The following is a 16,157-nucleotide window of genomic DNA, read 5'->3' as shown; positions in this document are numbered from 1 at the left end:
ACGACATAGGTGTGGCAGTGGTAAATCCCTAGTAGTGAACGGTGGTGGAACCATAATCCGTAGTAATGAACGCAGTTCTTGAAATGAAGTGAAGTGAAGAAAAATGATAGTTCCAAGTATTACTGTAATAAAGTATTATAAATCTGTGGCGACGTGCGGTGACAGATGGGCGTGGAGAGCTACGGTGTGAAGGGGATAGAGATTGACTTTTGGCGGGAAACGTCATAATTGTCTTTGTTATAAAATATTTATTAAAATTTATCATCTTCTAAATGTTTCTTTTATTGGTAATACACTCAAGAAATATATTGTAATATTACTATTTAATTTAGTGCAAATACTAAATTTTTCCTTACGATTTCACCTACTTCCAATTATTTTTTTTTTCTTGCAATCGTAAGTCTTCTGATGGCATTTCTGCAAAAAATTGAATTGCGCCAAAATTTTGTTACTGCGTTCTTTATTACCAGAGAGCAGCATACTGATTTTACCACCTTTCAAACTGATGTACTACAAATCTTAGGAAATCTATAGCTTACACGAACAACACAATATTTACTTCAGACTGTTTGGCAATGTGCACATTTATTTGTTTTCATTTTACAGGTTACATATTAAAATGACCTTAAGACGTAAGAAAATCACATAAATCACCGATGCTTGTAGTATATTTAACTTAACATAAACTTAATTTTACATTGTACTATATTCTATCTAGGGCTTCGAGCATTATGATACTGTTCCCTCTGATCACCTGTAAAAGACAAATAGAGTATTATAATAATACATTAAGTCAATTAAGTGTTTTAGGACTCTGCATCACTAGGACACCATGGTCATATTGTTAGTGATCTGAGATCAATGAATAGAAGAATCAATGTTTTGTGCCAAAAACTCGATTATTTTTATTGATTTCCAGTAATGAATCGATTCAATGAATCAATCTTTTCGAAGTTGGTTGAATGTGTAATAGACATTTTTTTGCTGACGGATATGTATTTCAGTGCTTGTTTGGTCCTGACAACCATTTTGTTTCGCAATCATCACCCTTTTTAGTTGAAAAGATTGAAGATTGATTTTTGGAAAATCGATTCTATGGGCCTCAATTTTTTTGCACTTTGATTTGAATCAATTCATGAATCAATCTTTTTCGGAGAGACCATCACAATCCCTAACTCACTACAGGGTTCTATGTGTTTATCAGTATTGTTGTGGTATTAGAATAATAAGAAACAATAAGTATGTACAGTAATACCTCGGACTTACACGATTGGTGGGACCGAGTGATAACCGCGTAAGTCGAATTCGCGTAAATCGGGGTATGCATGTACATACCATTGTATGGTATGATTTCGAATGTGTTGACTTCGTGCAACAAATACAAATGTTTACATGGATAATTGTAGGGTTAGTAAGCTAATTTTTTTATAATTGCAAATTGCAGGACACTCAAACCATAGCAGAATCGACAAGATTTGAAAATCGCGTAACTCTGAATTAGCGTAAGTCAGGGTAGCGTAAGTCGGGGTATTACTGTATCTACATTCCATCTGTGCTAGATGTGCTGGACATAAAATAGTTATAAGATATAAAATCATTTGTTTATAATAAAGATTTTGTTCCACATACCACCATGCCAATATTATTCCTCTGCCCATCTTTGCACTCTTCAACAGACTCGTCGAGGACTAGGTTCATGAAGGGGTCGAACCCTCGCAGGACTCCCGTGACCGCTCGGCCTGCATTGAGTTTTATGGACAGCTTCTTGTCCATGAACCTGGAAATTTCATTTTTGGGTTTTAAGACTGAATGTCTAGTATAAATGTGTGCTGCAATTAAGAGTACATTGGTATGGTGTCGGTGAAGTGTCGACACCATACAAATTTCAAACCATGAATAGTTTTACCAAAATTAATAGGACCGATAAACTTGTGAAATAAATTAACACCGGCAATTAAACATTATCCATTTATGCAAAAACGAGTACATCTCCAACATACTAGGTTAAAAACCGCGCGGGACGCCACATTAAAACAACTCGTAAAATTATGTTTTTACAAAATTATACTTACTTTTTCAACTCTGGAGGATGCGCCTTCGACATTTTTAAATGTTTTAAATATACTGGACTTAGCAAAACTTTATAGTTTAATAAATTTTAGGTTTAAAACATTCGCGCACCGCAATGAAACTTGAAACAGAAGTTGACAGATGTACAATAGATACAGATATATTATAATGACGAATGACGCTAATGTAAGTGGAGCACAGATTAAAGTACATTAATTTTATGATTACAACGCTTTAAAAAGTTAATTACGATACAAGTTAATATCAATTACTAGCATAAAAATTATTTACTGCAGTTTTAAACGCGGTGGATTTGGTTCGCAAAAAATCTCAGTAAGTCAATATTTTTGAGTTTCCGAACGCATGATAGCTCAGGTGCTTGCAGGTGTTGCCACTTAAATATTTATTGATATAAAAGTATCAAAATAATCTTTCTAAAATGAATACTGCGAGTTTTCGAATAATAGGATGATTTATTTATAAACGTCTCAACCTAATCAGTCTGCCGAAATAATTATCGTTTAGTTGTATTGAAAGATGAACTAATGAAAAAGTATTGCCATTGTGTAAATAATTTTCCATATGTTATACGACAAGAAACAAAAGATATGCTGGTGACTGGAAATTTGGGGTTACATAATAGTATTCAAATGAGTTGGTTAATAGTCACTCATATCACATACAAAAAATATGCAAGTACCAATAGTACGAAACCAATCAACAAATAGCAACAAGTAGACAGCTGTGAGGATGGATGCTGCTAAGATATCCATCCTATTCGCATATAAACAGCCACGTTTTGTTTTCTAAATATGAACTTGTAATATTTTTATGTAACACGCGTTCTAAGTGGAAAGTTAGTGTTTGTGCATTTGTTCAAAAATGGATGAATCCGGTATCGACATGGGATACGATCTCGCCTCTCTTTTGACGAACGATTTTAACGCGGACCAGAGGATCCTGGACGAAATGACTTCGCAGCATCATCAGGATTTTATGTTTTACGAGCTCAAATCGAAAGCGGTCCCCATAACTGAAAGGTAAGTGATGAAACTCGTTAACAAACCAAGTAGGGAGCACGAAATATTTTCGCGAGTGTATTTGCGAATATTTTTAGCACATACTTTTATACGTATGAGGAACAATTTCACCGAAGTCGAAACGCTCGCGACCTTGAAAACTGGACTTGGCAAGCACCCACTTTTGCTATCTTGCTTAGGTAGATATATCCATTCTCCATACTTTACACGAGCTGTTTTTTCAGGAGTCAAGTTTACTTTCTTTTTTTTAATTTTAATGTAATGGTAAACATATTTTTATGCGGATAAATCCACGAGTAGCCTTACCAACTCGGTTTGATGATCGAACATTATGAAATCATTTTGAAATTCGAACTGTTTTCGCGCCCGAAATCCCATTTCGTTGTAAGGGCGCGCCAAAACGTTTGATTGCAATTAAGTTTTATTGTCTATTGCTTACGTTTTGCCCGCGAGCAGTGATCGCTGGGTGATAAAGAAAGGAACTATTTATTTACATTGTAGACTGCTCATCTACTAGCTACTTTCAAAATTGACCTCCTTTTCCATATTTGATACACGAAGCGTCGTAACTTTAAATAAAAAAGTTAGTTTTGAACGTTTTATTTATATTTTATTAACAGTATTTCTATGTTTTATACTTTTATATTTAATTAAATTTAATTTAACTAAAATGTGTTTTCCATGCAGCCCGTTTTTACGGTTCCGTAGCGAGGAGCCCTAAAGCGAAAACGGAAAAAAATAAAACTTTGTGTAGCTATTTTACTCGGCAACTGCAAGGCACAATGCACGTGTAAAGTCGTACAAAGTTTTACCGGCACTCCTATAACTTTTTCAAATAAATGGCAAATTAAAAAAAAAAGACTAAGAACACCCGAAAATTGATTTGCTTGAGATCTCGCAATTTGGAGTTTAGACCGAAATACCATAAACATATAATCTATTTTTGATCGATGGTCATTCGATTTCCGCGTAGGGAACGCATGAATCTTTTTGGTTTTATCTGTCTGATCGGCTCTTAGTCGGGGAATGTAAGAACTTCGGTAGGTACAAATCGAGTTATCTATCATTAAAAGTCCACTGCCGGACATAAACCTCCCATAAATAATGTATTGCTTGTATTTAATTATGTATTGTATGTATTTAATTATGCTAGGCTCGGCTTTGGTTACTGAGCGCAGTAGGAAAATAATTTCTCAGGAAAATGCCTTATAGGTCCTAATTCATCCCTTAGTCTTAGAAAGGGCTCTTCCCGTTTGGTTGTAGGCGACTCCCGAAATTGACCAACGTACGCGGCGACCATACTATTTCTTGGGTGTGGCAACGGTTCTGACAGCCTTCAAGTAGAACATCCTATATGGAGATGATTACAGATATTCAACTGTGGCTATGAAACTACCATCAGATGAACCTTCACTATTTCAACCTGAAATTCACCATTCAGTAGTATAGTCGATGTAACATGGTCGATCTTATACATTCGTATATCTTCAAGTAAGGCGTAGTTTAGGTATTACGTTGAATAGTTTGTTTGTTATCCTCACAGATCAGTTATGTTGCGAATGGACCGTCTATTCTAAATCAATTGGGTCCACTTGTCATCATTAGTGCAGGAGCCTAGGGTAGGGTTGCCAATGTAAAATAATTGGGAAATAAAGTTGGAGAAATAATAAAAATGAGCGAAAAAAAACGAAATATCTTTTTTTATGTTTTCATTACTTACTATTGAAAGATTGTAAGTCAAAAAGTGTTTATTTTTAGGAATTAAGATTTGTTTTACTTTTCGAATTAACATTGACTATTTTTCCGTAAACGCTAGAAAATGTACTAAAACATACAGTTACAGAATCGTCATATCTAGAAAATTATTGAAGTCTAAATGATACATGTATTTTTAAAAAACCGATTCCGCAGGTTTCATTGGAACTTTTTAAAAGTTTAATTACATAAAACAGTTCATTTTTTATTTATAAAACAGTAAATAATGGCGTATAAGTACGTAGTTTTCAACAATATACTGGTAACCCTACCGCCTGGTACCTATTAGGCGCGAACTCGGGTCGTCATGTGATATCAATCTAGTGACCTCCGATAATGTTGGCTGTTGCTAGCAAACCTGCCTGGGTCATGCGATTTTTTGCACCAATCATAAGGCTCAATTTTCACTAATATATCTTGGCCGGCCCCGTACGCATGTCTGATTTGGTTATTTAGATTTTAGATGATATGGTTGATTTCTAATAAGGAAATAATAAAATTATCATATTTGGTTCCGTCCTAAATATTGAAATTTTGTATTAAAAGTATTATTGAAATAAATTCACTCTTTTATATTTTAATTAATTAATAAATAGTTACACAATGATAATAATTATGATAATGGCGTCTCAATTTATGATTTATTGAAGTAAAAAATAAAAAAAAACAAAACGAAATTCCTCAACCCAGACGAAATACCTATTCAATATAAAAAAATAGTTTTGAAATTTAAAAACAATGAAAATGGGCAATACGTAGGTTCATTTATGACTCACTATCCGGTATCCATTTTTTTTAGGGGGCGGTAATTCAATTTATTACTTAATTAATTACACATCTCACTATTTTTTATCTCAATTTCATTGATATAAAATCAAAATTTGTAGGTACCAGTACACATACCAACATAAGCTTGTAAGACTCGTATGACGTAAGAATGACCATACACGGCTTTGTATAATTTTATTAGGTGGACAAAACTTTCCATGTTTCACGCTATCTGTATGTCTACTGAATATAGGTATCGTCCTCAAAATAGTTTTGAAAAATGATTCTCAAAATTTTCCATTTAGAGCATAGATAAGTAAAGAATACGCACTCCTAAGAAGAAAATGTAACCAGTTTTGAGAATTGAAATAGTTGCGTAAAAAGTTTTGCCACGTCTCCTTGCGAAAACGTCCCTAAAATATTTGAAATACATATCTATTTATTATGTAAATTACGCAGTATTAGTTATTTATTCGTAAATTTTATCTAAAATGTTTTTTATTTGTCAAGAATTCAAAAAAACAAATGACAAACAGCTGACAAATCAGCCGTTTAGTGGCTTTATTCAATTTCAAGGCGGCGAAGTATCAAACTTATCAAAGATTTAGAGTGAAAAGGATATAAACTATAGTCGACGTGTATATAGAATTCTCAGACACATAGGTTTTCTCATGTCTTTTTTCACCATAAATATATTATCTTACTGACGTTTTTTTCACCGTTAAAGCAAGTTGTCTAAATATATATAACTCAAAGGTTGACTGACTGACATAGTGATCTGTCAACGAACAGCCCAAAAGGCCTTATTAGACCACCCAATTTTGAGGGACCCTAACCCTAACTAAGAGTGGTGTAATAAGACTTAGGGAGTTAGTGTCCCTATTTAGGGCGATCGGATCATCCCGATCTGCCTAGCTCCCTAAGCGCCCTGCAGATTGGGTAGTGTAATAACGTTTAGGGCGGTTAGGGAGCTCAGTTGCTTTTGCTTTTGTATGTAAGGTGTCACCAAACTCAACAAGTGTTCAAATTGTTCTGCACCTACTCTGAGATAATTCCTTAAATCTCCCGGTTCAAGCACGCTAAGTATTTGCATATTTGAAAGCTTTTCACGTAACCGCAAATACTCTTTCACCCAGATCTTTCTCTTCTTTCTTTTTTTAATATTTGTTATTGCGAGCACGGTTGTCACTGCTACAGCAACTTTTTGAAGTTTCGATACTGACGACGGCATAATGTAAAATGCGACAATACGTTTATCTCTCTAGACATTCGCGTATAAACTGAGTTAGGGCCCAATTTGCAGAGAAGTGTAATAAGCGCCGCACTAACTAGGGTACACGCCCACCCTGGATGCAGGGCCCTTCATATCGGGTTGCGTAATAAGCGTTAAACCACTGGACGGAACGGCCTGAAATTTGGCATGCAGGTAGATGTTATGACGTAGGCATCTGCTAAGAAAGGATTTTGATCAATTCTACCCCCAAGGGGATAAAATAGGGGATGTAAATATTACTTCGTAACGCGAGCGAAGCCGCGGGCACAAGTTCGTTGTTTTATAATACGTACAACTGTGAAAAATCAGAGTGCCTGGGATTTTAATCTCGGACAAGGAGGCGAAATCTCAAACCACTAAACAATCACTACACAATATTAAACTATTTATTTCTTGTAGAATAAAATTATAGTAAACTAGTAAAGCGCATGAAGCCCACTTGATAGTAAGGCGCTACCGGACACATGTAATTAACCCCAAATAAATTAAGAGTCCTACTTTAAGTCGGTCACAGGTCTCTACCCGTGAGGACTAAGTTGGAACACTTCGAATAAAATGTCTCCCTTATACACATTAAACCAGAACATAGCAGCGCTTAACACTGCTGTTATAAGAAATAATCAATTTTTCGTCAACATTTTGTCAATTTAGCTCGACAAACGATGAACGCTCACAAATTGATTGGAAATGCATGATTTATTTAACCAAAACTTTGTCACGTGACGGCGCTTGTATTGTTATCTTTTTTCTTTTAAATTAAAAGGGCAGCCAATTGGTTTGAAGGCCTCGCACATTGTTGTTCAAATAAGAGAATAAACGGGTATTGATTGTACCAGTTGGCGCTCTGATTGAAATAAATTCGCAGAAATATGCGTTATTGTATACACCCTGTTTGATCAATTATAAAACTGAAGTGTCTAAGGAGTATGTAGTTCAAAGATAGTAGAACCTTCTGTGGTTTGCGGGACCACCGCCACACCTATTTCTACCTAATAACAGCAGTGTTAAGCGCTGCTGTATTCTGGTTTTGAAATCTGGTCCGAGGCGTTTCAGCTTAGTCCTCAGAGGTGGCGACGCATCTATAGCCGACCTCAGAATCTAACCTTATCTGAGATTAATTACGGATGTCCTAGTAGGGTGCTACCTAATAGGGTACTTCTAAATGAAAGTGTCTTTTTTGAGATATATGTGTAGTAACGTAAGACATTAATTAATTCAATTTAATCCACCATTATTTAATCAGATGTATTTGACCAGGTGTAAGAATATTAATGTTATCTATTTGTTAAGTTACTTACAGTATCTTTTGGTTACGCTAAAGTTAAGGAATTCACAGTTGATAGTAATTTGATTTCATTTTAAGGTTTATACATTTTTGTTTACGTAAAAAGTATTTTCTGAAAAATTGATTACCAATTGTACATAAGTTACGTAGATACATCTGTTTTAAAAATAAATAAATAAATGACAACAAAAAGTTCAGCAGTTTCTTTATTGAACGGACAAATTTTAAAAAGCGTTCTTTTTATTTTATAAATAAACGATTTTATTATTTTAATAAAAAAAATATAATAAAAATCGTTCAGGTGTTTCTTAATAGATCCAGAAAAACAGATATATTTAAAATCTTAACTTTGATGTGCGTATTTATTTGTATATATGGGATGTATTTTGAAAGGATTTGTGAAGAAAGAGATATGTGTAAACTTAATACGTAACTTTTTTTAAATATTTTAATGGCGTTTGGTCTGTAGGGCTAAAGAATGAGACACAAATACAAACGCTCAAAAAACATTACCTTCCGAAACCATTTTTTTTTTGTTAACGAGGGGGAAGCCTTCAAAACAGACACAGAGCTATGTGGGACTCTTACCGCACTAAAACCCCCCCGGTGGCCGTCCTCGGCGCTGCGTAGAGGACTCCGTCTGGTACGTACGACGGTATGCGACCACACATACCGCCGTCCTTCCCGGGGCCGTTGGCCGGGCGGTTCAAACTCCCACTGCCACCCGCGACCCCAGAAGCCCCCTTTTAGTGGCCTCTTACGACAGGCAGGGGATACCGTAGCCCTATTCTTGTCCCGGAATTACAGGGATATACCTTCCGAAACCAAGAAAAAAAAATTTACAGTCCGAGATGCTCAGTTTAAAGTTTCTACTATAGATTACTTACGTAATGCTTTCGTACAAAAATGCTAATGTTATTGCACTTAAACACTATATTATGTGGCCGATATTTGGCGTTTAACTATTCATTCGATGTTTAGTATGTGTGTCCTTTGTTTCAAACACGTTTTGGACATTATATCCAAAGATAAATGTTTATAAATATTCATTCATTTCAGTTAAATTAGAGACGAATTTTTAGAACTTATGTAAAGATTCTATATAGGTACATACACTTTTTGAAAAAGTAAAGATACTTTTATTAGCTTGACCTGTATGTGTGTATGTATGTATGTAACGGAATCTTTGAATTCGATTTTTACCCACTTTGAATGGTGCGATTAATTTAAAATTTTGAACAATTATCAAGAACCGATTACAATACCCGATTTTAATAATTTTATCCCATTCTCCTCATCCGGATCGTCATGAATCAGGATTAACGATTTTCCTTGTGCGATTTTAGCGTGGTTTTTAGTTTTTAAACTATAATTATTTGTAGGTACTTATCAAAGATTATAATTCAAAATGAGACACCAACTATGAATATTCTTTACTAACAAAATTGATGAAATAAAACAAGACTTCAAGCGAACAAAGTCTCGGTTATAAGCTAGTATTGAAATAATGATCATCAATTAATGTGGTAATCGCGATTTTTTCAGTAGGAAAATAGGCATTTCCGCTTCGAATGTTAGAAAGTAATGTATGGTTGATTGCAGATGGTACAGCATGGACTATTATGCTTATAAATACTGCTTTTATGTGAAAAATACTAATGTTACTTTATAAGAATTTTTTTCCTACTTACTGATTATACAATTTATACATATATGTGATTGCCATAGATTTAGAACGCCTTAGTCGCAAATTATTTTTTGGTTCGCTTTTGACTATATGTGTGTCCTATATATTGTAACTCAAAAATTGACTAAATAAAGATGATTATTGTACTAGCAGTAATGGTAGGCACAGGGAATATGAAGACAATCCACGGCTAGGCAGATACTAAATGATGACTAACTAAATGATGAGTTTATATATCTGTGTGTGTTCATGGCACCCAAGACACATGGAATATTAGTGTGGGGCTGAGTGTAGAACGTGTTATTCACGAATGCATTACCACTCCTGAGGACTATGATGGTCGGTCTCCTCATATGTAGGTCAACAGGGATCCACGCACTATATCCCTAAAACGCAAAAAAATACTTTAAGCTAAACATAGGTGTGGTAGTGGAATCTCCCCGGTTAACCCATTATATTCTCTCCCATTCTATTTTAGTCTCCTTCTTTTACTGGTGCTTGGTGTATGCTATATTTTATTTATTCCAACATGTTTATGCTATCTTAGTCCTATAATTATATTTATTATTATTATTTGAACCCTACCTATTTTACTATTCATCCCTACTATAACTCCTCACCTAAAGGTTGTCTGGAAGAGATCGCTGGTTAGCGATAAGACCGCCTTTTGTATTGTCTTTTAAATTAGTTGTTTATTTTTTATATGTATCTTCTTTTATTGGGTACAATAAAGAGTATTGATTTGATTTGATTTGATTATATTCTAATACCTTTTAAGATTAACCACTTTTAAAAACTTCCAATTCTAATTTTAAATATAGTCCACTCTGAATATAAAATGAATCGCGTCGCCATCGAACATTGTATGACTACACCTGCTTGCAACAACTTCAGAGCAGACTAGCAGCTTGGCGCGGACTATACCAACTTATATGACGATCTTTCAACTACTTTACACCCACGTGCCAGTAGAATAAATATTAATTAGAAGCTAATAGTTAAACAGTTGGGTAAAGTAATTAGTTTGTAGGTGAAATGTTTGCTAACAGATAATAATGACAGTTCCGTATATGTTGCCACTGGGAAATAAGATTTATATAATTTATTTTTTATTAAAACAAGCTTTTACCTATCTCATGTATGGACTGAAATATATGGGAATAATGTAGGTTTTTATAATATTTAAGTAAACGTCCATGCAGTTCACTTGATAATTCAGCTGCCCATGGAAATTAGTAAACAATCCCCGATAAAATTAAATTCCTTCCTGAGATTGGCAACAGATACGTTGCTACTCCTGAAGATTTGGTTACGTATGCATGTCTTCTTTGGGTCACCCTTCAAAGCGGCACAGCAGCGCATAACACTGCAGTTATGAGGTAGAGACAGGTGCGTCGCCGCCTTTTTTTATAATATAGGAATAGCAGACGAGCATGCAGTCCACCTGATGGTAAGCGGCTACTGCCGCCCATGGACATCTGTAATCAACCCCAGTCCCCTGTCTCCCTTACCAGACCCTTCAAAACGGAAAACAGCAGCGCCTAACACTGCTGTTATCGCCGGAGTCGAACCACAAAGGGTTACCATCTTCAAAACTACGGGGGTCTCTACCACTTTCGAAATGAATCCAATAGGCCTAAATGCCACCTTATTTATTCTTAGTTTAGGCATTGCTACAATAATCAGCGTCCAGATCCATCATCAGACTGATCAGCCCAATATCATACTACTTTATTGTCATCTAAGTTAACTATTTTCAATACTACATCTGAATCCATTAAGAAAATTATTAATTTAATTATAATATTTGACATTTGCATACGTAATAATGTAGCAAATTAATCAAATCTTTGTAATAATGAAAATAAGATTTTAAAAGAGTAATATATGTAAGTCTTAATTATTATATGTAAAAAATGATGTCATTAAAAAAAGAGTTATAATTATTATGAAAAAGAAGAAACTCACTGAGTTTTTTACCGGGTCTTCTCAGTTGAGGTCGCGATCCGATCCGGTAGTAGTTTAAGAAAAAATATTGTAACTGACAATTTGTAAGTGCCTCCGTAGGCCTATACAAAATAAATATATTTTATTCTATTTCATTGCATTCCAAAGGCCAATACGATAATAGGAATACTTTCAAAGGTTTTTGTCCGTTTTAGATCGGATTATAGATAAGATTATGAAATGATTGTAGAGAGAAATTATATATCTACTTAACCAGTAGTCGATGTGTTTGTATTGGCTATCAGGAGATAAAACAATTTGCCGATATTTTTATGATACGATCTGGCCCCGTTATGATCTAGACTAGGATATTTTAAGTGTTTAAATATATTCGATACGAATTTTAACGGTAATATAATATTTTTGTATAATATTTTTGTATTAATACTTTTTGATTGTAATCTTTGATTGGTATTTTATAACTGTGCCCATATTATAGATGTTAAATAAATCCTTAGTAGTTCCTGTTATGACTAGTTTGAAACACTTTACTTATGTATGAGCCTCCGTGCTTCAAAGAATTCTAATTGAATCCTTCAATCGAGATAGCTAATTTTAAATTACACTAGCTGACCCAGCAAACGTTGTGTTGCCATATAAATAGAAAAATGTTTCGGAGGAGTACGGTAACCAACACTGTGACACGAGAATATTATATATAAGATATATCCTAAATACGTTTTCGATAAAAACCCTATTACAATTTTAAAGATTTTTCAAATAAGACTAATACTTCCAGATCAGAGATTAGCAATTTCAAACAAACGAATGAACAAACGAGCGAACACACAAACGAACAAACAAACAGACATTCTATAACAATAAAACAATCCTTTGAGTCCTCTAACAAAGTCCTTAAAATAGAGTTGAAGGTGGTAGAACCTTTTGTGGTTCGTCACTCCGGCGACACCACCGCCACACCTATTTCTGTTTCAATTCAATGTTCAGGTTTATATATAACTCAAAGGTGACTGACTGACATAGTGATCAACGCACAGCCCAAACCACTGGACGGATCGGGCTGAAATTTGGCATGCAGGTAGATGTTATGACGTAGGCATCCGCTAAGAAAGGATTTTGATCAATTCTACCCCCAAGGGGATAAAATAGGGGATGAAAATATTACTTCGTAACGCGAGCGAAGCCGCGGGCAAAAGCTCGTTGTTTTATAATACGTACAACTGTGAAAAATCAGAGTGCCTGGGATTTTAATCTCGGACAAGGAGGCGAAATCTCAAACCACTACACAATATTAACCTATTTATTTCTTGTAGCTTTTTTATTAAAAATAATAATATTATAGTAAACTAGTAAAGCGCATGAAGTCCACTTGATAGTAAGGCGCATTAGTCAACTCTACATAAGATTAGAGCATAACTCTTAAGGTAGGCAAGATGAGAACTTGATGAGTTGCTCCTTAACAACTAAGTTGATACACCTCGGATAAAATGTCTCCCTTATACATATTAAACCAAAACATAGCAGCGCTTAACACTGCTGTTATAAGAAATAATCAATTTTTCGTCAACATTTTGTCAATTTAGCTCGACAAACGATGAACGCTCACAAATTGATTGGAAATGCATGATTTATTTAACCAAAACTTTGTCACGTGACGGCGCTTGTATTGTTATCTTTTTTCTTTTAAATTAAAAGGGCAGCCAATTGGTTTGAAGGCCTTGCACATTGTTGTTCAAATAAGAGAATAAACTGGTATTGATTGTACCAGTTGGCGCTCTGATTGAAATAAATTCGCAGAAATATGCGTTATTGTATACACCCTGTTTGATCAATTATAAAACTGAAGTGTCTAAGGAGTATGTAGTTCAAAGATAGTAGAACCTTCTGTGGTTTGCGGGACCACCGCCACACCTATTTCTACCTAATAATAGGGTACTTCTAAATGAAAGGGTCTTTTTTCAATATACATGTCTAGTAACGTAAGACGTTAATTAATTCAATTTAATCCACCATTATTTAATCAGATGTATTTGACCAGGTGTAAGAATATTAATGTTATCTATTTGTTAAGTTACTTTCAATAACTTTTGGTTACGCTAAAGTTAAGGAATTTACAGTTAATAGTTATTTGATTTCCAAGGTTTATACATTTTTGTTTACGTAAAAAGTATTTTCTGAAAAGTTAAAGTCTGATTACCAGATTACCAATTGTAAGTTCCGTAGACTCATCTGTTTTAAAAATAAATAAATAAATGACGACAAAAAAATCAGCAGTTTCTTTAATTAAATTGAACTGACAAATTAATTATTATTTTAATAAAAAAATGTTCAGGTGTTTCTTAATAGATCCAGAAAAACAGAACAGAATTTAAAATCTTAATTTTGATGTGCTCATTTATTTATATATATGGGAGGTATTTTTAAAGGATTTGTGAAGAAAGATATATGTGTAAACTTAATGCGTAACTTTTTTTAAATATTTTAATGGCGTTTGGTCTGTAGCGCTAAAGAATGAGACACAAATACAAACGCTCAAAAAACATTACCTTCCGAAACCATTTTTTTGTCTACGAGGGGGAAACCTTCGAAAGGTACCCGGTGCCGTGGTAGCAACACCGAGTTATGTGGGATTCTTACCGCACTAAAACCCCCCGGTGGCTGTCCTCGGCGCTGCGTAGAGGACTCCGTCTGCTGCGTACGACTGTATGCGACCACACATACCGCCGTCCTTCCCGGGGCCGTTGGCCGGGCGGTTCGAGCTCCCACTGTTGCCACCCACGACCAAAGAAGCCCCCTTTTAGTCGCCTCTTACGACAGGCAGGGGATACCGTAGCCCTATTCTTGTCCCGGAATACAGGGATATACCTTCCGAAACCAAGTAAACAAAAATTACAGCCGAGATTCTCAGTTTAAAGTTTCTACTATAGATTACTTACGTAATGCTTTCGTACAAAAATGCTAATGTTATTGCACCTAAATACTATATTATGTGGCCGATATTTGGCGTTTAACTATTCATTCGATGTTTAGTATGTGTGTCCTTTGTTTCAAACACGTTTTGGACATTATATCCAAAGATAAATGTTTATAAATATTCATTCATTTCAGTTAAATTAGAGACGAATTTTTAAAACTTATATAAAGATTCTATATAGGTACATACACTTTTTGAAAAAGTAAAGATACTTTTATTAGCTTGACCTGTATGTATGTATGTATGTAACGGAATCTTTGAACTCGATTTTTACCCACTTTGAATGGTCCGATTTATTTAAAATTTTGAACAATTATCAAGAACCGATGACAATACACGATTTTAATAACTTTATCCCATTCTCCTCACAAGGATCATCAGGTATCAGGATTAACGATTTTCCTCGTGCGATTTTAGCGTGGTTTTTATTTTGTAAACTATAATTATTTATACTTATCAAAGATTATAATTCAAAATGAAACACACTAAACGTAGTCTTTACCCGACAAAATGATGAAAAAAAAATCTCAAACATATTTCAAGCGAACAAAGTCTCGGTTAAAAGCTAGTATGAAAATAAATTACGATCATCAATTAATGTGGTAATCGCGATTTTTTCAGTAGGAAAATAGGCATTTCCGCTTCGAATGTTAGAAAGTAATGTATGGTTGATTGCAGATGGACTATTATGACGACTCGCGTAGCGGAGCGGTCACCATAATAGTCTGACATGCAGAAGGTCCGGGTTCGATCGTTCGGGCTAGTCAAATATAAGAAATATAAATGTATGTTTCTATTTTTGGGTCTGGGTGTTTGTGTATTTGTCTCTGTGGGTCCACAATACCCATGATACCCTAGTGTAGGGCTGTGAGTATAGAAAGCGTTTTATAGTATTACTTTGTGGTAGTTTCATGATGTGTTGTTTTTATAATAATCAGCAGATTTATATGTCACTGGTTAATACGATTGTATGAGTTAGCATGAAAAAGAAAAAGAAGGCATCTTGACGCTTGAGTTGTATTTTGAGCGGGAACAATAAAAGTTGTAAATTGGTTCAATAAACAGTTTTGTTCTTTCATAGAACAGGGACTATGAAGGCAATTTCCGGCCAAATTAAAATCTAAAATAAATTTAGATATCTGTTCTAGGTCTGGGTGTATGTTGTACTTGTCCCAGTTCCGGGACTAGAATAGGGCTACGGTATCCCCTGCCTGTCGTAAGAGGCGACTAAACGGGGCTTCCGGGGTTGCGGGCGACAAGTGGAATTTGGAACCGTCCAGTAAGCGACCCCGGGAAAGACGGCAGTATGAGTGGTCGCATACGAGTACCGTCGCAAA

At 34.9% G+C, this 16,157-nt stretch overlaps 2 protein-coding genes across 2 annotated transcripts in view; one reads left to right on the top strand and one right to left on the bottom strand.

Annotated features, from left to right (window-relative positions):
* Positions 1–554: 554 nt before the first annotated feature.
* On the bottom strand, positions 555–2,230 carry SNRPG (small nuclear ribonucleoprotein G). The gene is made up of 3 exons (XM_073089728.1): positions 2,073–2,230; positions 1,630–1,777; positions 555–754 (listed from the first exon to the last, which is right to left on the bottom strand). Exons 1-3 carry the CDS (start codon positions 2,102–2,104, stop codon positions 704–706), a joined length of 231 nt encoding a protein of 76 aa, XP_072945829.1. The 5' UTR covers positions 2,105–2,230; the 3' UTR covers positions 555–703.
* Positions 2,231–2,332: 102 nt separating this feature from the next.
* Mitf (transcription factor Mitf) overlaps positions 2,333–16,157 on the top strand; it is a 194,408-nt gene continuing 180,583 nt past the window's right edge. Inside the window, exon 1 of the mRNA XM_073089729.1 lies at positions 2,333–3,110. Coding sequence (XP_072945830.1) covers positions 2,953–3,110 — 158 coding nt within the window. The 5' untranslated portion in view covers positions 2,333–2,952. The remainder of the gene's footprint in view (positions 3,111–16,157) is intronic.

The sequence above is a fragment of the Epargyreus clarus genome, unplaced genomic scaffold (genome assembly GCF_041222505.1).
Source record: "Epargyreus clarus isolate Ecla_fem2 unplaced genomic scaffold, WU_Ecla_fem_2.2 ptg000031l, whole genome shotgun sequence".
Classification (NCBI taxonomy): Eukaryota; Metazoa; Arthropoda; class Insecta; order Lepidoptera; family Hesperiidae; genus Epargyreus; species Epargyreus clarus.
Note: the sequence above shows the minus strand (reverse complement) of the source record. Positions and strands in the feature narration are given on the sequence as shown.

Bases quoted from the DNA above. Each gene is read 5' to 3' on its own strand.
- SNRPG (XM_073089728.1), bottom strand. From the start codon at position 2,104: ATGTCGAAGGCGCATCCTCCAGAGTTGAAAAA. The intron at 1,778-2,072 runs GTAAGTATAATT...TGAAATTTCCAG, and splicing joins CATCCTCCAGAGTTGAAAAA to GTTCATGGACAAGAAGCTGT. The intron at 755-1,629 runs GTATGTGGAACA...TGTCTTTTACAG, and splicing joins GGAATAATATTGGCATGGTG to GTGATCAGAGGGAACAGTAT.